Consider the following 23278-nt stretch of genomic DNA (forward strand, 5'->3'; position numbering starts at 1 on the left):
TTGGCCAGGCTGGTCTCAAATTCCTGACCTCATGTGATCTGCCCGCCTTGGCCTCCCAAAGTGCTGGGATTACAGGCTGTACTTCAGGGTCTTCTTTATATGCATTGTCAAAAGCTGCTCTATTCTAAATTTTCACAATTCTAGCTCATTCTAGGCTAATTCTAACTCAATAGTAGGCAGAGTTGCCAGGTTTAGCAAATAAAAATACAGGACACCCAGTTAAGTTTGACTTTCTGATAAACAACAAATAATTTTTTTAGTATAGTATAAGGTATCCCATATATTTGATGACACATGCTAAAATTTATATATCATTTATCTGAAAGCCAAATTTAACTGTATTTTATGTGGCAACCTTAGCTAGGTGGTATCTTGTAAGGAACTAGGGACAGAGTGTGTGATATTATTTCAGATATGGGGTTTCACAACGGCCTAAATCTGTAAAAAAAAGTTAAATATACTTTGGAACAGGGTATCCACTTCTGTGTTAGTTTCCCTGGAAATATTTACTAAGTGCCCACTTAGCTTCTTCCTGATATGAGTCTATTCAACAAATATCCCTGAGTGATCACTTCTGTTCTCTCCCTTCACATTTCTCTCTGGCTTGTTTCCTTACACCCCCACACCCTGATGCCACTTTCTAATTTACTAGCAGCTGGACATATGCTAGGATACACAGCATCAAACTTCCTGAGTGTGCAGGGCCCTGTGTGGCACACCCCCTGGGGTGCTGCCTCCACATCTCTGTGTCTGGGAAAGCTGTTTTGGTGGCACATTCCTTCTGGCAGGATGAGAATATAAAAGCTCCTCTCTCCTAGTGGGCTTTCTGTGTTCCCCTGGCAAAACACATCAGAAGTCCAGGGCCAGAGGGCCTGCACTGAAAATAGTCTGCTTGTCCTGGTTAGCAAAGACAGAGAATAGAGCCTCGATGGGAACTGTTGGGGGTTTCCAGGGTTAGGCAACAGTCCTGGATGGCACTCTGCAGCTTTATCAGATCTCGGAGGGTCTGGGCCAGGAAATTTCCCAGAGATGGCCCCCAGACATGCAAAGGATGCTCTGAGCAGTCACTTCCCCAACTGTCTCTCCCACCACCCCACAGGGGAACGAATGCCCATACCACAAGTCTCCCAGGTCTCTCCTTTCCAAGGCCCTTTCTGTTCAAGATACAGTGTCTGGAACCCCATCACAGACCCTTCCTTGTGGCCAGAGGAGCAAGGCTCTGCATCATGGCTGATCACTGAGAGTTGCTGTCTGTGGGCAGGAGTCAGCTGAAGCCAGCAGAGCAACTCGGAAGGCATTGCAGGCTGATGCTGGGAAAAAGAGGTCACCAGGCAGGAAGAGGTGGCTCTAGGGAAAAGCACCTTGCTTTGGCTGCAGATGGACCCTGAGAAATGCTGCGGTCATGATCAATGAGATTGTGATCAGACCACAATCTCATGGGTGTGGCCTGCTACTCTAAGCCAGGCCATCTTCTAGAACGCTGATTCCTCTAAATAGGCTCTCTGCAGCCAGCATCAGACTGCAGGAGCCTGCATCTGCTCTTTTGGTTCTAGAAGTCTTCAGCCAAGGAAAAGAAATCTGAATCTTTGGCCACGGCCACCCTGCTTTCTCTGTTAGCAACAGTCCAAGTGAGAAGCAAAAGTAAGGCTGGGATAGGATGGGGAAGAGATACATGCCAAAAGGCAACAATGATGAGACTGAATAAAGCAGCTGTCAACACCTCTGCCACCACCTCCTCGCTTTCTCTTCTGGAGCCTGACTAGCCTAGGGTTGTGGGGTAGATGGCTCTTTATGTCCCAGGCTGCCCCACTGTACATTGTTTGATTAGTAACATGCTCTTCTGCACATCCTCCATGGGCCAGAAATGGTTCTAAAACTTACAGGAAATCCAGTATATCAAATTGAGTCACACACAGAACTGTGTCTTTTAACTCATTCCTTGCGGCATTTCCCCCGCTCCCTGCACACCCTGTGAGTTGGCTTTGCCTATTCTCTGGCCTTCCTTACCTGGTTGTCAATCTTGATCTCTGTCAAGGTGTCATTTTCTTTCAGTGCCTCTACCAGGGCCAGGATCCCAGTTCCAGTGATAAAATTGGATTCTATGTTTAGACTTGTCAAGGTCTTGTTTACTTTCAGCATGTCTGCAAAAGCCTTATGATGCAAAAAGAAAAAAACTTAGAATTAAGTTAGAATTTCTAAAGATTAATTTACTAAACCCCTCACTCCCAAATTAAATACAGATGTTTTCTAGCACTTAAAGAAAATCTTCATCAAATCATACTTTCACCTCCAAGTAACAAAGATACAATTTAAAACCACAATTAAAATACTTCAGTCCAGCAGTCTAGACATAAATTTCACATACTTGCAAAAACTTTTTTTAAAAAAGATACTGACATAGGATTACTGATTTTTTTTGTTAAGTAGAGACATTAAAAAAAAAACCATACTATCTGGTTTCTTTTTTTTTGAGAAAACACATTTTAACATTAGAAAAAAGGTAGAAAGTACATAATCCCAGAAAACCCAGTTTTTTTCCTTTTACTATGAATTGATTTAAAAAAAAACTTTACCATTGACTAATACTTGGACACTAGTGATTTAGTTATATTATTTCAGATCATCTATAAATCAGAATTTTTAAAAGATATCTTTTGGAACAAAATCACCACTGAGGGTAGCAAACCCATGGGAGACTCCAGTCTGAGACAGCGGACTGCACATGTGCACCTGCCGGCTCTCTTTACTCCCAAAGTTTCCCACCACCAGGAAGAAATAATATAATTTTTAAGAGACTGGAGTTCTCACAGTGCAAGAAAACAAAACAAAACAAAAGGCCATTATCTTGAGAAGTTGCTGAAATACAGAAAATAGAAAGATTGACAGATAAATTAGCACAAGCAAGTTGTTGCCTGAGCTGCTAGAGATAGGTCCCATTTGGGGCAATTCCTTAAAGAACCGCCTTAGGAACAGATGGAACAGCTAGGGCAGATGGAGAGTATACTATCCCTCCCAGCACCTTCCAGGAAAAAGAGCAGCTGCCAGCACAGCTATCAATGAAGTTTCCCAGGAAGAGCCTCTAGTGAAGGTGCTGCGACCTGTGAGAGAAGCAGTACGGAAACGGAGGCGCCTCCAGACCTTCACACCAGTACACTGTGGGGGCAAAATGGGAAAGGCAGCTCTGCCAGGAATGAAGTACAGTATTCCCCGCAATCTGTGGTTTCAGTTACCTGCTGTCAACTGCAGTGGGAAAATGTTAAATGGACAGCCCCAGAAATAAACAATTCATAAGTTTTAAATTGCATGCTGTTCTGAGTGGTGTGATGAAATCTTGTGGTCTATGTCGCCCAGGAGGTGAATCATCTCTTTGTCCAGCATCTCCGTGCTGTCCCTGCCTATGAACCAATGACACTGTCTGCTTTTGACATCCAACCATTGACATCGTCGTGGCTGGATGAGCCAGGATCACCGGAGGCAGATGATCCTCCTTCTGACAAATGGTCAGAAGGGCAACAGTAGCCTAACGCAGTCCCCTTGCCTATGTCATTCACCTCACTTCATCTCATCACACAGGCATTTTACCATCTCATGTCGTCACAAGAGGGAGAAGGATATAGTACAGTAAGATATTTGAGAGAGACCATATTCACACAACTTCTATAACAGCATATTGTTATTATAATTGTTCTATTATTAGCTATTGTTGTTAATCTCTTACTCTGCCTAGTTTAAAAATTAAACATTATGAAGGTTTAGGTGTGTAGTATAGGAAAAGACAGCACATACCGGGTTTGGTGCTATCTGTGGTTTCAGGTATCCACTGGGGGTCTTGGAACACACCCTCTGCAGATAAGCGGACTACTATATATTGAAAAGTGCCCCTCCCAGAATGAAGTCCTCCTAACTGCAGCGATTGCAGGGGACTCTCAGGCTGCCTGTAAGCTCCTTATACACACACTGCAGAGAAGGTGGCAGGTCAGCACACCTGCTGCTGAAAAAAGCTCTCACTCATACATTCAAAAAAGACTATTTGTCAGGCTTCTACTGTGCTCTAGCAGTAAGAGAAAACAAAAATCCTTGTCCTCAGAGAAGCTTATATTTGAGCAAGAGGGCAGAGTCAATAAATTAATAAATAAAATATATAGCTTATCAGATGGTGACAGATGGAGAAAAATAAAGGGGCCTCCTTTTTAAGGGAGAGGTCTGTTGGTAAAACAGGTAGATACAACTGCAGGAGAAATGATCCTGGTTTATACAAACCAACTTTGCTCTCCATTCAAAAATATGAACAGGGAACTAATAATTGCCAGACATTTTAGGAAAACCAACATCATGAAAGAATAAAGTTTACCAAGCAGGTCAATATGCCATAGAAGAAACAGACACAAATTTAAAAATTCTAATTATGTATTATTTTCCTCCCTGCCCCACAAGAAAAAGAAAAGGAAAGAGAGAAAAAGTGTAGGGGGGTGGGAGGAGGAGAGAGAGAGAGAGAAAAGAAAACATTTTGAACATTTAAAAAAACTACATTGAAATAAAAGAAAATAATAGACATCTAGAATTATAAAATAAGCATGGCTGAAGACCAAGTTGGTGATCTAGAAGATAACACTGAGGATATTTCCAAGGATATACAGCAAAAAGATGAAGACAGAAACTATGAGAAAACCTTAAGAGATGTGGATGAAAGATGCAGAGATTCAACATTCATCTAAGAAGAGTTCCAGAAGGATGAGAAAGAAAGAAAGAAAGAAAGAAAGAAAGAAAGAAAGAAAGAAAGAAAGAAAGAGAGAAAGAAAGAAAGAAAACAGAAGGGAAGAAGTTATCAAATAATTAAGGAAGAAAAATAAATTTCCCAGAGATGAAGAAAGTTATGGATCTTTATCTGAAAGAAATCACTAGATACTCAGCAGAATGAATAAAAAAAACCTTTTTTTTTTTTATTGAGACAAAGTCTCACTTGACATGTCGCCCAGGCTGGAGTGCAGTGGCACTGTGTCGGCTCACTGTAACCTCCATCTCCTGGTTCAAGCAATTCTCCTGCCCCAGCCTCCTGAGTTGCTGGGACTACACGCATGGGCCACCATGCCTGGCTAATTTATTTTATATACTTGTAGTAGAGACGGGGTTTCACCATATGGGCCAGGCTGATCTCGAACTCCTGACCTCAGGTGATCCACTCACCCTGGCCTCCCAAAGTGCTGGGATTACAGGCATGAGCCACCGCCCCTGGCCAAAAATGACTCTTAACTGAACAGACAAGTGAAATTTCAGAATTCCAAAGGGAAAGAGAGTACTAAAACTTTCTAGCAAGGAAAAATAAGTTACCTACAAAGGATCAAAAATCAGGTCAGCACTAGTCACTAGATTGTAAGGCCAATGAGAATGGAGATTTATATTTATATAGTCATATAATTATAAATGCTGCTAATAGGTTAATTTTTAGAATCAATCTATATACTAACACAGAATATAATTACATAAAATGTATAAAGCTTAAATGTGTGAAAATAATGGAATATCTACAATTTGGAAGTGGAAGAGAAAGGAGGAATGGAAAATAAAGTAAGTATAGAACTACCATCATCTTTTATAATAGAGAATAAAAAATTTTCTAAGATGATAAATGAAAAATATAAATTTCTGTATATTAGTGGTTTTCTACATTGACCACACATTAGAATGGCCTGGGAGCTTTAAAAAATTTACCCCAGATGAATTAAATTGGAATCTCTGAGGCTGTGGAGTGGCCATCTGCATTTCTGAAGAGCTCTCCAGGTGAATAATGTGCAGTTAGGATTGATAACCACTTTTTTTTTCTTTTTTGGTATAGAAACAGGGTCTCCCTATGTTGCCCAGGCTGGTCTCGAACTCCTGGCTTTAAGTGATCCTCCTGCCTTGGCCTCCCAAAGTGCTGGGATTACAGGCATGAGCCGGTAGTCACTTTAATTAAAGTCATAAAGACAACAACTAGAAGAATGAAAAACAAACTGCTAACAGTGATTGCTTCTGGGGAGTAGAACAAAAAAGTTCTGAACTATTTTAATTGTTTTTACGGTGGAAAAGACAGGAAGAAGGAAACGGTGGAAAAGACAGGAAGAAGGAAGACGAGAAGTCCCAACATTGGATGAGAACAGGGTTATTTAACCTCAGCATGACTGACACTTGGGGCCAAAGAATTCTTTGTTGTGGGAGGCTGTCCTGTGTATTGAAGGATATTTAGCAGTATCTCTGGCCTCTGAGACTCACTAGATGTCAATAGCACTCCTCCCCATCATGACAACCAGAAATATCTCCAGATGCTGCCTAATGGCCCCTGGAGGGCAAAATTGCCCTGGGTTGAGAACCACTGGACTAGAAGAATAATCCTGTATCTTGGTCAGGCAGTTGCTTGTACTGCAAAGAAAGCTCAAGAATTTGGATTCACACTATCGCATACCAGGTACATTAAAGTGCATTTATTCTGTGCTAGGTCCTTAATTAAAATTAAATCTATACATTTTAATCTGATCACCAGAGAGGAATGCATCAGGACTTTCCTTTTGGACTCTTCAAGCTTTGGGATTTACTCTCATTATTAGAATAACAAAATATCAGAGCAATTAGGCCTTTACAGAAAGTTGCAGGACCTCCTGGCAAGTTGCCAGGATCTTGCCAATTTCTTTTAAACTTGAGAAAACACTTTCTTGTGCTGAACAAAACAGGGGCGAGCCAGCCAAACACAATACTGGGCTGTAGGCCCAGGTTCACTTCAGTTCAGCAAATATTTGAGCATATTACATGTGCTGGGAATAATAACATTAGTAAAACAAAGACTAGATGTTTTAAATGTCATTGAAATAGAGTAGAAATACATCTTTAAAGAGAAGGGTTTGCTGTCCGTACTTTATAGGATTGTATGGAAATGCAAATTTCTACACTGGCCAAATGGTAGCCATGAGAAATGTGGCTATTGAGCCCTTGAAAACTGGCTAGTCTGATTTGAAATGTGCTGCAAACATAAAACACACTGGATTTCAAAGATGTAGTATGAAAAAAAGAATGCAAAATATCTCATTATATTTTCAAATTACATTTTGGATATATTGGTTTAAATACAATACAGAGAGTCCCTGACTTACGATGGTTCCACTTTCCATTTTTGGGATTTACCATGATGTGAAAGTGATACTCATTCAGTATGCTCCTTGACTTATGATGAGGCTATGTTCAGATAAAGATTTTCAATTTACAATAGCTTTATCTGGACATAACCCCATTGTAAGTCAAGGAGCATCTATTTACTACTAAAACTAATTTTGTCTACTTTTTATTTTTTTTAAAATGTGGCTACTAAAAAATTTAAATTTATACGTGGGGCTTCCATTTGTGGCTCACGTTTTATTTCCTTTTTTTTTTTTTATACTTTAAGTTCTGGGTTACATGTGCAGAATGTGCAGTTTTGTTACATAGGTATACACGTGCCATGGTGGTTTGCTGCACCCATCAACCCGTCACCTACATTAGGTATTTCTCCTAATGTTATCCCTCCCCTAGCCCCCCACCCTCCACAGGCCCCGGTGTGTGATGTTCCCCTCCCTGTGTCCATGTGTTCTCACTGTTCAACTCCCACTTATGAGTGAGAACATGCGGTGTTTGGTTTTCTGATCTTGTGATAGTTTGCTGAGAATGATGGTTTCCAGCTTCATTCATGTCCCTGCAAAGGATATGAACTCATCCTTTTTTATGGCTGCATTGTATTCCATGGTGTATATGTGCTACATTTTCTTTATCCAGTCTATCATTGATGGGTATTTGGGTTGGTTCTAAGTCTTTACTATTGTGAATAGTGCCACGATAAACATATGTTTACATGTGTCTTTATAGTAGAATGATTTATAATCCTTTGGGTATATGTCCAGTAATTAAATTGCTGGGTCAAATGGTATTTCTAGTTCTAGATCCTTAAGGAATCACCACACTGTCTTCCACAATGGTTGAACTAATTTACACTCCCACCAACAGTGTAAAAGCATTCCTATTTTTCCACAACCTCTCCAGCATCTGTTGTTTCCTGACTTTTTAATGATTGCCATTCTAACTGGTGTGAGATGGTATCTCATTGTGGTTTTGATTTGCATTTCTCTGATGACCAGTGATGATGAGCATTTTTTCATATGTCTGTTGGCTGCATAAATGTCTTCTTTTGAGAAGTGTCTGTTCATATCCTTTGCCCATTTTTTGATGGGGTTGTTTGCTTTTTTCTTGTAAATTTAAGTTCCGTGTTGATTCTAGATATTAGCCCTTTGTCAGATGGACAGATTGCACATTTTTTTCTCCCATTCTGTAGGTTGCCTGTTCACTCTGATGATAATTTCTTTTGCTGTGCAGAACCTCTTCAGTTTAATTAGATCCCACTTGTCAATTTTGGCTTTTGTTGCGTTGCCATTGCTTTTGGTGTTTTAGACATGAAGTCTTTGCCCATGCCTATGTCCTGAATGGTATTGCCCAGGTTTTCTTCTAGGATTTTTCTGGTCCTAGGTCTTACGTTTAAGTCTTTGATCCATCTTGAGTTTATTTTTGTATAAGCTGTAAGGAAGGGGTCCAGTTTCAGTTTTCTGCACATGGCTAGCCAGTTTTCCCAACAGCATTTATTAAATAGGGAATCTTTTCCCCATTGCTTGTGTGTGTCAGGTTTGTCAAAGATCAGATGGTTGTAGATGTGTGGTGTTATTTCTGAGGCATCCGTTCTGTTCTGTTGGTCTATGTATCTGTTTTGGTACCAGTACCATGCTGTTTTGGTTACTGTAGCCTTATAGTAAAGTTTGAAGTCAGGTAGTGTGATGCCTCCAGCTTTGTTCTTCTTGCCCAGGATTGTCTTGGCTACGCGGGCTCTTTTTTGGTTCCATATGAAGTTTAAAGTAGTTTTTTCCAATTCTGTGAAGAAAGTCAGCGGTAGCTGGATGGGGATAGTGTTGAATCTACAAATTACTTTGGGCAGTATGGCCATTTTCATGATATTGATTCTTCCTATCCATGAGCATGGAATATTTTTTCATTTGTTTGTGTACTCTCTCTTATTTCCTTGAGCAGTGGTTTGTAGTTCTCCTTGAAGAGGTCCTTCACATCCCTTTTAAGTTCTATTCCTAGGTATTTTATTCTCTTTGTAGCAATTGTGAATGAGAGTTCACTCATGATTTGGCTCTCTGTTCTTGGTGTATAGGAATGTTTGTGATTTTTGCACATTGATTTTGTATCCTGAGACTTTGCTGAAGTTGCCTATCAGCTTAAGGAGATTTTGGGCTGAGACGATGGGGTTTTCTAAATATACAATCATGTTATCTGCAAACAGACAATTCGACTTCCTCTATTCCTATTTGATTATCCTTTATTGCTTTCTCTTGCCTGATTGCCCTGGCCAGAACTTCCAATACTATGTTGAACAGGAGTGGTGAGAGAGGGCATCCTTGTCTTGTGCCGGTTTTCAAAAAGAATGCTTCCAGTTTTTGCCCATTCAGTATAATATTGGCTGTGGGTCTGTCATAAATAGCTTATTATGTTGAGATATGTTCCATCAATACCTAGTTCATTGAGAGTTTTTAGCATGAAAGGCTGTCAAATTTTGTTGAAGGCCTTTTCTGCATCTATTGAGATAATTATGTGGTTTTTGTAGTTGGTTCTGTTTCTGTGATGGATTATGTTTATTGATTTGCATATGTTGAACCAGCCTTGCATCCCAGGGATGAAGGTGACTTGATCATGGTGGACAAGCTTTTTGATGTGCTGCTGGATTCAGTTTGCCAGTATTTTATTGAGGATTTTCACATCAATGTTCATCATTACTGGCCTAAACATTCTCTTTTTTTGTTATGTCTCTGCCAGGCTTTGGTATCAGGATGATGCTGGCCTCATAAAATGAGTTAGGGAAAATTCCATCTTTTTCTAGTGATTGGAATAGTTTCAGAAGGAATGATACTAGCTCCTCTTTGTACCTCTGGTAGAATTCGGCTGTAAATTGGTCAGATCCTGCACTCTTTTTGGTTGGTAGGCTATTAATTATTACCTAAATTTCAGGACCTGTTATTGGTTTATTCAGAGATTCAACTTCTTCCTGGTTTAGTCTTGGGAGGGTGTATGTGTCCAGGAATTTATCCATTTTGTCTAGATTTTCTAGTTTATTTGTGTAGAGGTGTTTATAGTATTCTCTGATGATTGTATTTCTGTGGGATCAGGGTGATATCCCCTTTATCATTTTTTATTGTGTCTATTTGATTCTTCTCTCTTTTCTTCTTTGTTAGTCTTGCTAGTGGTCTATCTATTTCGTTGATCTTTCCAAAAAACCAGCTCCTGGATTCACTGATTTTTTGAAGTGTTTTTTGTGTCTCTATCTCCTTCAGTTCTTCTCTGATCTTAGTTATTTCTTGTTTTCTGCTAGCTTTTGAATATGTTTGCTCTTGCTTCTCTAGTTTTTTTAATTGTGATGTTAGGGTGTCGATTTTACATTTCTCCTGCTTTCTCTTGTGGGCATTTAGTGCTATAAATTTCCCTCTATACACTGCTTTAAATGTGTCCCAGAGATTCTGGTACGTTGTGTCTTTGTTCGCATTGTTTCAAAAAACATCTTTATTTCTGCCTTCATTTTGTTATTTACCCAGTAGTCATTCAGGAGCAGGTTGTTCAGTTTCCATGTAGTTGTGCAGTTTTGAGTGAGCTCTTAATCCTGAGTTCTAATTTGGCTGCACTGTGGTCTGAGAGACAGTTTGTTGTGATATCTGTTCTTTTACATTTGCTGAGGAGTGTTTTACTTCCAATTATGTGGTCAATTTTAGAATAAGTGCGATGTGGTGCTGAGAAGAATGTATATTCTGTTGATTTGGGGTGGAGAGTTCTGTAGATGTCTATTAGGTCCACTTGGTGCAGAGCTGAGTTCAAGTCCTGGATATCCTTGTTAATTTTGTCTCATTGATCTAATATTGACAGTGGGGTGTTAAAGTCTCCCATTATTATCGTGTGGGAGTCTAAGTCTCTTTGTAGGTCTCTAAGAACTTGCTTTATGAATCTGGGTGCTCCTGTATTGGGTGCATATATATTTAGGATAGTTAGCTCTTCTTGTTGAATTGATCTCTTTACCATTATGTAATGGCCTTCTTTGTCTCTTTTGATCTTTGTTGGTTTAAAGTCTGTTTTATCAGAGACCAGGATTGCAACCCCTGCTTTTTTTTACTTTCCATTTGCTTGGTAGATCTTCTTCCATCCCTTTATTTTGAGCCTATGTGTGTCTTTGTACGTGAGATGGGTCTCCTGGATACAGCACACTGATGGGTCTTGACTCTTTATCCAATTTGACAGTCTGTGTCTTTTAATTGGGGCATTTAGCCCATTTACATTTAAGGTTAATATTGTTATATGTGAATTCGATCCTGTCATTATGATGCTAGCTGGTTATTTTGCCCATTAATTGATGTAGTTTCTTCATAGCGTTGATGGTCTTTACAATTTGGCATGTTTTTGCAGTGGCTGGTACTGGTTGTTCCTATCCATGTTTAGTGCTTCCTTCAGGAGCTCTTGTAAGGCAGGCCTGGTGGTGACAAAATCTCTCAGCATTTGCTTGTCTGTAAAGGATTTTATTTCTCCTCCACTTATGAAGCTTAGTTTGGCTGGATATGAAATTCTGGGTTGAAAATTCTTTTCTTTAAGAATGTTGAATATTGGCCCCCACTCTCTTCTGGCTTGAGAGATCTGCTGTTAGTCTGATGGACTTCCCTTTGTGGGTAACCCAAGCTTTCTCTCTAGCTGCCCTTAACATTTTTTCCTTCATTTCAACCTTGGTGAATCTGACAATTAGTGTCTTGGAGTTGCTCTTCTCAAGGAATATCTTTGTGGTGTTCTCTGTATTTCCTGAATTTGAAAATTGGCCTGCCTTGCTAGGTTAGGGAAGTTCTCTTGGATAATATCCTGAAGAGTATTTTCTAACTTGGTTCCATTCTCCCTGTCACTTTCAAGTACACCAATCAAACATAGATTTGGTCTTTTCACATAGTCCCATATTTCTTGGAGGCTTTGTTCGTTTCTTTTCACTTTTCTTTCTCTAATTTGTCTTCTCGCTTTACTTAATTAATTTGATCTTCAGTCACTGATATCCTTTCTTCCACTTGATCGAAATCAGCTATTGAAGCTTGTGTATGCTTTACGAAGTTCTTGTACTATGGTTTTCAGTTACAAAGTTCTTGTACTGTGGTTTTCAGCTCCATCAGGTTATTTAAGCTCTTCTCTACACTGGTTATTCTATTTAGCCATTTATCTAACCTTTTTTCAATGTTTTTAGCTTCCTTGCAATGGGTTAGAACATGCTCCTTTAGCTCGGAGAAGTTTGTTATTAACGACCTTCTGAAGCCTACTTCTGTCAACTCGTCAAACTCATTCTCTGTCCAGTTTTGTTCCCTTGCTGGTGAGCAGTTGTGTTCCTTTGGAGAAGAGGCGTTCTGGTTTTGGGAATTTTCCACCTTTCTGCTCTGGTTTCTCCTCATCTTTGTGGTTTTAACTACCTTTGGTCTTTGATGTGGGTTTTGGTGTGGATGTGCTTATTGTTGATGTTGATGCTATTCCGTTCTGTTAGTTTTCCTTCTAAAGACAGGCCTCTCAGCTGCAGGTCTGTTGGAGTTTGCTGGAGGTCCACTCCAGACCCTGTTTTCCTGGGTATCACCAGCGGAGGCTACAGAAGCAAATATTGCTGTCTGATCCTTCCTCTGGAAGCTTTGTCCCAGAGGGACACCCACCTGCATGAGGTGTCTGTCAGCCCCTACTGGGAGGTGTCTCCCAGTCAGGCTACACGGGGGTCAGGGACCCAGTTGAGGAGGCAGTCTGTCCGTTATCGGAGCTCGAACGCCATGCTGGGAGAAGCACTGCTCTCTTCAGAGCTGTCAGGCAGGGACGTTCAAGTCTGGAGAAGCTGTCTGCTGCCTTTTGTTCAGATATGCCCTGCCCCCAGAGGTGGAATCTAGAGATGCAGTAGGCCTTCCTGAGCTGTGGTAGAGCTTTCCTGCCGCTTTGTTTACACTGTAAGCATAGAACCGCCTACTCAGGCCTTAGCAATGGCAGATGCCCCTCCCCCCCGCCAAGCTCTAGCATCCCAGGTGGATCTCAGACTGCTGTGCTAGCAGTGAGCAAGGCTCTGTGGGTGTGGGACCTGCCAGGCCAGGCACGGGAGGGAATCTTCTGGTCCGCTGGTTGCGAAGACTGTGGGAAAAGCGCAGTATTTGGGCAGGAGTTTACTGCTCCTCCAGATACAGTCACTCATGGCTTCTCTTGGCTAGGAAAGGGAAATCCCCCAACCCCAACCCCTTCCCAGGTGAGGCGACGCCCTGCCCTGCTTCAGCTCACCCTCCATGGGCTGCACCCACTGTCCAACCAGTCCCAGTGAGATGAACCGGGTACCTCAGTTGGAAATGCAGAAATCACCCATCTTCTGAGTCGATCTCACTGGGAGCTGTAGACCGGAGCTGTTCCTATTCGGCCATCTTGGAAGTGACCTCTCATATTTTATTTCCAATAAACAGTGCTGTCCTAAACTCTTGATTTTTATGTGGCCTCATTGTAAATAACAGTAGCATTTTAAATACATTTGGGCCTTCTCATTGGCATTCAGTGGGGACAAATTCCATTTGAATGCTCAGTTGCTATAGATGTGGTTATATAGAAGTGCTTGGGGCACGGTAAACTAAACTCAATCACAGGTGACTTACATTTGCATCCTGGCTTGGCCACATGCGGTGTAATCTTAGTTCAGTATTCAACTTCTTTGAGTCTCAGTTGCCTCATCTGTAAAATGGCTTGTGTTCACCACAAACCCCAAAATATGTTTTCTGATTGAATGCAAAACAGCCTTAAATGGGGACATGTCTAAACGGATGCCAGTCACACAGGGCTTCACTGATTCTAACAATATATCAGAATAATAATTTATAATATGAAAGCAGAATAAGGTTTGAGGTCCACAAATGTCATCCACCAAGAAACGCCTTTTTGCCCCATGTTTGAATGCTAAAAATGGAGACTTTCTGCCAGGACTTTCAATAAAATAGTCACCCAGGCACAGTAACAACGAAGAAAACCTTTCCTAAAATCATCACTTCTTTCCCTTGGTTCTGCCTCTCTCTTCTCTGCTTACCCTTGAGGAGGGGGGATTCGGGGAGTGAGGAGGGGAGGAGAGTGGTGTGCCACATCTTAGAATTGGAATGAAGAACAAGGGAAAAATTTCTATTAGGAGTGATGCTCTTCAGAAAACAGTAGCAAAATCATATTTTGAAAACTCTATCCATATAAATGAATATATATGTATATGTATATATATATGTATATCTTCCTGTGGTCCCTCTATTTTTTATAGACTGTACTATGATATACCAAATAAATTAAAAGTGTTTAAATTAAATGTTAAATTAAAAATGTTTTATTAATAATAGTTGTACATATTTTTGGGGGTATATGTAATATTTTGATACCTTTATACAACGTGTTTGCAGTGATCGAACTGGAGTAATTGGAATAGCCATCACCTCAAAGGTTTATCTTTGTGTTGGGAACATTACAATTCTTCTCTTCTAGCTATTTTGAAATTTATAATAAATTATTGAATACAAGAACTTATTCCTTCTAACTAACTGTATTTTTGTACCTCTTAACCAACTTCTCTTTGTCCCTACTCCTTTCCCTTCCCAGGCTTTAATAACCACCATTCTACTCTTTACCTCCATGAGAACCACTTTTTTTTAGCTCCCACATGTAAGTGAGAACATGCTATATTTATTTTTTTTGTGCTTGGCTTGTTTCACTTAACACAATGACCTCCAGTCCCATCCATGGTGCTGAAAATGACAGGATTTCATTCTTTTTTATGGCTGAATAATATTTCAGTGTGTATATATATACCACATTTTCTTCATCCATTCATCTTTCTTTTTTTTTTTTTTTTTGAGATAGTCTTGCTCTGTTGCCCAGGCTGGAGTGTAGTGGCGCAATCTCCGCTCACTGCAAGCTCTACCTCCTGGGTTCACGCCATTCTCCTGCCTCAGTCTCCTGAGTAGCTTGAACTACAGGTGCCTGCCACCACACCCAGCTAATTTTTTATATTTTTAGTAGAGACGGGGTTTCACTGTGTTAGCCAGGATGGTCTCGATCTCCTGACCTTGTGATCCACCCGCCTTGGCCTCCCAAAGTGCTGGGATTACAGGCGTGAGCCACCACGCCCAGCATCCATTCATCTGTTGATGAACATTTAGGTTGATTCCATATCTTGACTGTTGTCAATAGTGCTGCAGTAAACACGGGAGGGCAGATATCTCTTCAATATACTGGTTTCCTTTCTCTTGGATATATACCCAGCAGTGGGATTGCTGGATCATATGTAGTTCTAATTTCAGTTTTTTGAGGAACCTCCATACTGTTTCCTATAATGGCTGTACTACTCTACATTCCCACCACCAGTATACAAGTGTTCCCCTTTCTCCACACCTTTGCCAACATTAGTTACCAAATAAAGTATTCTTTAAAAAGCAAGTTACAAAAGGTCAAATTTGCCTGAAAAGTGTTACCAAAAAAATCCAGCTCCTAGCGTAGTGCTTTTCATATGATAGGCATTCAACACATAGTTGTTGCATTAAAAACAGCATCAAAGTGATTATTATATATGGAATTTAATCCACTTAGTAAGTTATCTATTTGGTCTAGAATAGGAATTCGATTATTTACCAGTAGTGTTGAGAGTTGATTGTGAACTAACTCCACCCCTGCAATTTTACTCAAAATAATATATTAAACAGAAGTGACAAGTCATTTCTTTATCCCTTTGTTCATTTACATACAAAGTATATTGTGAATATTTTTGCTTTACTGAAAAAAATCTACTAAAGGGCAGAAATAGTACAAAATCATACAGAGATAAGAATCCTTCAACTGTTCATTTCACCTTACCAATTATCTAGTTCTGCCATCTTTCTATTTTAATGATAGGTTTCAAATTCAAAACTGCTTTCAATCTACAAATTTAGATATGTAATAACTGCTGGTAAAAACATTGATTTTTGTAGCCTGGTTCCTCTTTTACATAAGTGCTTATTTCAAGTTTGCTGTGATCACCATAGAAACATTCTCTATTGCTAGAGGTTGGAGGTTATGATCATTCATTTATTTAACAAGTACTTTTCAAACATCTATTCTGTGACAGGACCATGATAGGTAGTCATTACTTTCATGTCATCTGTTTTAAATGCTATTTTAGATCTTCCAAAATACACGTTACTTTAAATCAAACCATCAAGTCCAGACAACTTTTGTTTTTCTAACTTGATTCAAGGGCTGAGCATTAAATGCCATAGAACAACAGGCTGATGCCCAGGCTTCTGATAAGTGACATATTTTAGCAAATGTATGACAGCCAGGCATTGTGTGTAAATCTAGCATAGCTTGATGGTTAAGCTTCCTGGTTGTAGAACCAGAAAGACTTGGTAGTGAATTCTGGCTTTGCCATTTACTGGTTGTATTATCTTGGATAGCTTACTTAACCTCTCTGAGGCTGTTTTCTCATTTGTTAAAGTTGGAACTAATAATAGTATATACCTCACAGTATTACAGTGACAAATGGATGAGATGCTGCATGGAAAGCACAAAGATCAGTGCTGGTATTTACTAATTCCTCAATAAAGTAGCTATTAATAGGAGGAGTTACTAATTGGCTATTGATAGGAAGAATAAAAATCATGATAGTGATGGTAAAAGTATTTACCTGGGTCAAGGGGCTTTCTTATTTGGCTAAATTATCTAAAATGCATAGGAAAAATAGAACTTTTAGTTGGCTATTTTTCTTTTATCTGTCTGTCTGTCTATCTATCTATCTATCTATCTATCTATCTATCTATCTATCTATCTATCATCTCGTTCTATTGCCCAGACTGGAGTGCAGAGGTGCAATCATAGCTCACTGCAGCCTAGAACTCCTGGGCTCAAGCAATTGTCTCACCTCAGCCTCCTAAGTAGCTGGGACCAGAGGTGTACGTTACCACATCTGGCTGGCTATTTTTTTCACATTCTGGTGTCAAACACAAAATATTTCATGATTTGGTTGTCTAAGATATTTTAGACACATATTAATCCATTTCAAAGATCAAAATATACTTTAATATTTCTTTTTTTTTTTGATATGGGGTCTCCCTCTGTCGCCCAGGCTAGAGTACAGTAGCATGATCTCGGCTCACTGCAACCTCTGCCTCCCGGGTTCAAGTGATTCTTCTGCCTCAGTCTCCCAAGTAGCTGGGACTACAGGCATGTGCCACCATGCCCAGCTAGTTCTTGTATTTTTAGTAGAGATGGGGTTTCACCATATTGGCCAGGCTGGTCTTAAACTCCTGACCTCATAATCCACCCACCTCGGCCTCTCAAAGTGCTGGGATTACAGGCATGAGCCACCATGCCCAGCTACTTCAATATTTCTATAGATGCCTAGTTCATGAAGGATTTTAGGGTCATAATATCCAATGACTGTAGATGCAAAAGTTTTAGAAAATGTATCCTAAGCACAGAACAAACTCTGAATGTTCAGTTAGTTAAATGCCAAACTTATGTTGTTTCTTTCTCTGAAAATTGTAATGCTGACAAAATTCCAGATAACTTAAAGCATCTGACAGTTCAGTTCTGAAGTTCTACTACTGCATTGTAACTATAATTTTGCTCATTAACTGCGTAGAATGTAAGTTTACCAGATCTAAAAAATTGTTAGCTAATGAAACAAAGTAAATAGAGCCTCCAGTGAATCAAATAACTTCATGTTATATTTCTAAGAATTTTACTCACAATGGCCACAGGGTCATTGCTGCGAGTTGCGGCTAGGCTGAACTTCTTCACGTGAGTGTTGGTCTCCAGAGCCTTTGCAAATTCCCTCAGGGTTGGAATTGGAATGTTCTAAGACAGAGAAGACATGGCTAGTTGATGACCATTGTATGGCACACTCTTGCCAAGGTAAGAACCCACAACCTTTAAATACCATATATGTGTAGATAAATACATGATATCCCTTCTAAATGAGGGTCATTACCTAGCCTTCAGCAACCAAGCTATCCTGAGCCAACAGCACCACTTAGTGTCCAATAGGGGAATCTAATGTACCACTATGGTACCTCTGAGTGTCGTCTTTCTGTTTTCCCTAACCAAGAAAGTATGCGCATACTATACTTCCCTCTTTTTATTTTTCACTCTGTATTCTAGCCAGACTGACATATTTGCCACTGTTTTAATATACCACAGTCTTTCTCTTTCTTAGACCTTTATATATGCTTTCCCTTTAGCCTGGAAATTCCTTTTGTCCTTTTCTCTTTCAAGACTCAGATGTAATATCATCTCCTTTGTTTACTGGATCTCATAGGTAACATTAAAATTTTTCTTTCTTGCAATTCAATGACATTTGGGGGCTCATCACATCATGTTATAATTATCTGTTTAGTGTTTTTCTCCTAGTACAATTGTTTTCAGAGTAAAGACTGAATAAATCTTATTCATCTTTGTAATCCTTTTTCTAGATCATTTAGCACAGTAATGACCATTGGGGAAGGAGACAATATGGGGTACAGTTAGAAGTGGAGAAGAGTCCTGGCTGCACTATAGCCTAACTCTATGACCTTAACAACTCTTTTAGTCCAACTAATAATTAAATGAGATAATAAATTCCAAGTATTTAGCAAAGCACATGGTGCATAGTAAGTACTCAATAAAAGTTGGTTATTATTAAATGCTAAGAATTGGCCCAAAAATAATAAACAAAAGAGACTTCAGGTAATGTTTACACACACACACACACACACACACACACTCTCTCTCTCTCTCTCTCTCTCACTCTCTTTCTCTTCTACTCTTTCCCTTTGAGAGTAGCATGACTTATTATCAAATTGAATAAAGTGGAAGTGACAACATGTGACTTCAGAAAACAGGTCATAACAGGTACTGTGGCTTCCTGCTTTCTCATCTTTCTGTCTTGGATCACTCGCTCTGGGGAGCCACATGGTGAGAAATAGAGGCTTCTTGCCAACAGCCACACGATTCTGCCATCTTGGAATTGGATCCTCCTGCCCCAGGCAAGCCTAGTACTGCAGCCCTGGATGACAACTTCACTATCACCTCATTTGAGACCCTGAGCCACACTATCCAGCTAGCCACTACCAGATTCCTGACAGTGAAAAATTGTCTGTGAAATAATAAATGTCTGTTGTTTGAAGCCTCTAAGTTTTGGAGTAATTTGTTACTCAGCAATAGAGATAACTAATGTACTATGCTTAACTCAGATATGGTGATTCTTTTCAAATAATTATAGAAATCACTGTTTTCCAAAACCCACTTCTTTTGAATAGGATACCTTGACTCCAACTCAGTGACTACAAAGAACTGCAAACAGGTGTGAAAACAAGCAATCGGTCATCTCTGGTAAGTGTTCTGACCTCATGATAAATTAAGTGACTGATGATAATCACAATGAAATACCTTAATGTTGTTGAGGTTGACTTCTTGCAAGCTAGGATCATTGGCTTTCATCTGCTGCAGGCTTATTTCCACATTTGTGGGATTTGGTGGTTCCTCAAATACTGGCTTTACTTTTTCACCTTTGACAACATCTAAAACACAAGTTTTCATTTTAAAAAATGCAAAGTCTCTCCTATCAAAATCAGTGGCGACTTCCCCCAAAATGACATTTCTTTCATATGCTCTGATTCCAATAACACTTTAATAGCAATGACAGTAGGTTTATTCTCAGCTAAGCAAGCATGGGAGTGGTATAGCTCTGAGTCACAGTTTGGAAGGCTGGTGTTTCTCAACTGCAATGAGAATTCCCTGGGGCTAACACTGCATGGACCCAAAAGTTCAGGAAACCCTGCAGCAAACTCCAACTTTCAAAATATCCATGGGCAGTTATTGCTGCTCCATATGGACATCTGTCAGACTATACTAACTAGACTACAGGATCTGAGATACAAATCAGACACCACAATAAGTCTTCATTTCCCAAACTTTAATACCCCTCTGGCCTCTTGATTGTACCCTACCCTCCTCTGAGTTCTATTCTGGAGCTTTAGTTTCAAGGAAAGTATGGGAAGAGAAAGGGATAAAAAAGAAGAATGGAAGAATTCTCAAAAATAGTTAACAGAGATACAAAGGATTAATATCCCAATATACACAGAGCTCCTACAAATCAGTAAGGTGACCCAATTAAAAATGAACCAATAATATGCTCAGAAGAATCTGTTACTCAACCAAAAAATATAAAAAGTAACTAAGCTCCAAAATAAAGAAATGAGATACCATTTCATTAGCAAACAAGTGTACAACGAGGTAACATTTGGAGTTGGCAACAATGTGGAGAAAAAAGCATCTTCGCATTTCTCTATAAGTGGGAATGTGATCTGATGCAAACGTTTTGGGAGAGTAATTTGGCATTATCTATCACAATTTAAGATGTGCATGTTCTATGACCCAGCAATTCTATATCTAGAAGTCTTACCTACAAAAATAGCACAGATACATAAAGATATATATTCAAGGGTGTTCCCTGTTCCCTGATATATTACTTGTGACAGCAAAACATGATAAACAAAATGTCCATCAATATGAAAATGGGTAAATAGAGTACAGCATCATCACGTAACAACTCATTGTCTATTCATTAAAAGAATCTATTCAGGAGCCAGGCATGGTGGCTCACATCTATAATCTCAGCACTTTGGGGGACTGAAGCAGGAGAGTTTCTTGAGGCTGGGAGTTTGAGACCAGGCTGGGCAACATAGTGAGACCCAGCCTCTACAATAAAGTTTAAAAATTAGCCAGGTGTAATGGTGCATGCCTGTAGTCCTAGCTGTTCAGGGGACTGAGGTGGGAGAATCCCTTGATCCCAGGAGTTTGAGGCTGCAGTGAGCCTTGGTAGTGACACTGGAATTCAGCCTGGGCAACAGAATGAGACCCTGTCTCAAAAAAAAAAAAAGTATCTTCATTATCTATCCATTAAAAAAGTTATCTACTCATTTTGGGAGGCCGAGGCGAGTGGATCACAAGGTCAGGAGATCGAGACCATCCTGGCTAACACGATGAAATCCCGTCTCTACTAAAAATACAAAAAAAAAATTAGCTGGGCGTGGTGGCAGTTGCCTGTAGTCCCAGCTGCTGGGGAGGCTGAGGCAGAAGAATGGCATGAACCCAGGAGGTGGAGCTTGCAGTGAGCCGAGATCGTGCCACTGCACTCCAGCCTGGGCAACAGAGCAAGACTCCATCTCAAAAAAAAAAAAAGTTATCTACTCATTAAAAGAATGAAGGAAACCTATAAGTACTTGTAAGAGGCCACAATTAGAAGACAAGTTAATATTTGTATGTGTATGTATAAACGTCCAGAAGGTTATGCACCAGACTGTTAATAGCAAACATTGTCAGAACGTTACCCTTTGATGCTGAAGCTAAAAAGGATGAGCATGTTTTATCCATATGCATAAGAAACAAGAAAGCCCAGACTAAGCAACATAGCAAGATCCTGTCTCTACAAAAAAAATAATTAACTGAGTGTGGTGGCATGCACCTGTAGTCCCAGCTACTCGGAAGGCTGAGCGGAAGGATTGCTGGAGTCCAGGAGCTGGAGGCTGCAATAAGCTATGATTGCACCATTGCACTCCAGCCTGGGCAACAGAGCAAGCCTCTATCTCAAAAAATAAAAGGAATATTGCTCATGTGTGTCTAAATTACCACTATAAATAATATTTCATATATATGCTACTGAGATTAGAAAGCATCTCCCAAGTCTCTATTAAAGTGAATAAAATAAAATTAACCTAAGAAAAGCTGTAATCCTAAAAATTAATTGGGTGTGGTGGCACACGCCTGTAGTCCCAGCTACTCAGGAGGCTGAGGCAGGAGAATCGCTTGAACCCAGGAGGTGGAGGTTGTAGTGAGCCGAGATTGTGCCACTGCACTCCAGCCTGGGTGACAGAGCAAGACTCCGTCTCAAGAAAAGAAAAAAAAAAAAAAAAAAAAAAAAGCTGTAATTTTCTATGAGTTTTCAAAACACATGGATCACACTGTACTGAAATGATCTGGTTATTGGTCCTTCCTTACCCCGGACAGATAAATTCCCTTGGGAAGGGACCATTTTCATCTTTGTACCTAAGCCTAGAACATTCCTGACACATAGTAGGTATTTAGTGGATGACTGATGAATGAATGAATAAAAAAGTCTAATTAATTGTACACATCTACAGGAAATGATGACATAGAAGATGGTGTTGTGGAATGTCCTGTGCACATAAGTCCATTCCAGCATGTCTTTCATGCCCTCTGAGGGAAGTGGGCATTCAAATTCTAATGACAAGCATCTATTATTGAGACAAAAAGACACTCAAATAGAGAAGGGAACTTATTTAAGCTACCATAGTTGATTAAAACATCCTTAGGAACATGAAACGCTGCATTTTGTGATGACCAAGCAATCTTAGATCAGCAATTTTTTTTCATGAATATGGATTATACCATTTAATGCAAACCCATATATCAACAATTTCATCTTCTGACTAAACAGATCTACCAAGAAAATGTTCTGGGCAACACACACTGATTTGTACTAGTTTCACCGCCAGATGGAGCTCTCATTGTCAGCTGCTCTGTTCTGGTTTGATTGCTTAAAGCCCAGTGATCCTAGCGAAATGACAGTGTAAAGCCTGCAAGAGTCAACAGGCCTCTCTCCTACCAGCAACGCTGGAGGCTCCAAAGCTTTACAAAACCACAGATTGCACATCAACTTACTTCTCACAGGTCCTTTGCCACCTTTATTGTTGGCTGTTTCTTCATCGAACTTTGGATTGTTGAGCAAATTGTGTACTCCAAGGACAGCTAAAAACAGACAGTCAGCAAATGAGCATTAAGTTTGGAGAAGCACCTTAGGATGTCCACATTGTTAATTTGCCCCTTGAAGAACAATTCTTCACATCATAAAGATAAGTCCCTGACTCCTCTTTCCTTGCACAGCGTATGGTACATGTATAGTGTTAAATACACTTACAAACAACCTCCTTTCAAGACCACCAGTAATCTTCCTGTCTTCCTACATCTCCACATGTAGAATCATTTAGGATCTGAGGAACGGTGGCCTAGTTATGGCCACAATTTACTGAAAATCTGCCTAGACCACATAGTTAAATAGACTCAACCTTTCAGTTTTCTTATCTGTAAAATGAGAAGGTGGGACTGAGACTAAGGGTTTTTAAGATCTAACATTACATAGATTACT

At 39.8% G+C, this 23278-nt stretch overlaps 1 protein-coding gene across 3 annotated transcripts in view; it reads right to left on the reverse strand.

Annotated features, from left to right (window-relative positions):
- Positions 1-23278, reverse strand: part of TMOD2 (tropomodulin 2) — a 70572-nt gene that overhangs the window by 15953 nt on the left and 31341 nt on the right. For 2 of the 3 annotated variants that reach the window (XM_055279142.2, XM_063640691.1), the window contains exons 5-8: positions 22795-22881; positions 19501-19631; positions 17824-17931; positions 2008-2151 (exon numbers count right to left, since the gene is read on the reverse strand). In XM_055279142.2, the coding sequence (XP_055135117.1) occupies positions 2008-2151; positions 17824-17931; positions 19501-19631; positions 22795-22881 (470 nt within the window). The remainder of the gene's footprint in view (positions 1-2007; positions 2152-17823; positions 17932-19500; positions 19632-22794; positions 22882-23278) is intronic. The other variant, XM_055279143.2, reaches the window with a different exon arrangement.

Source organism: Symphalangus syndactylus, chromosome 5 (genome assembly GCF_028878055.3).
Source record: "Symphalangus syndactylus isolate Jambi chromosome 5, NHGRI_mSymSyn1-v2.1_pri, whole genome shotgun sequence".
NCBI classification, from domain to species: domain Eukaryota; kingdom Metazoa; phylum Chordata; class Mammalia; order Primates; family Hylobatidae; genus Symphalangus; species Symphalangus syndactylus.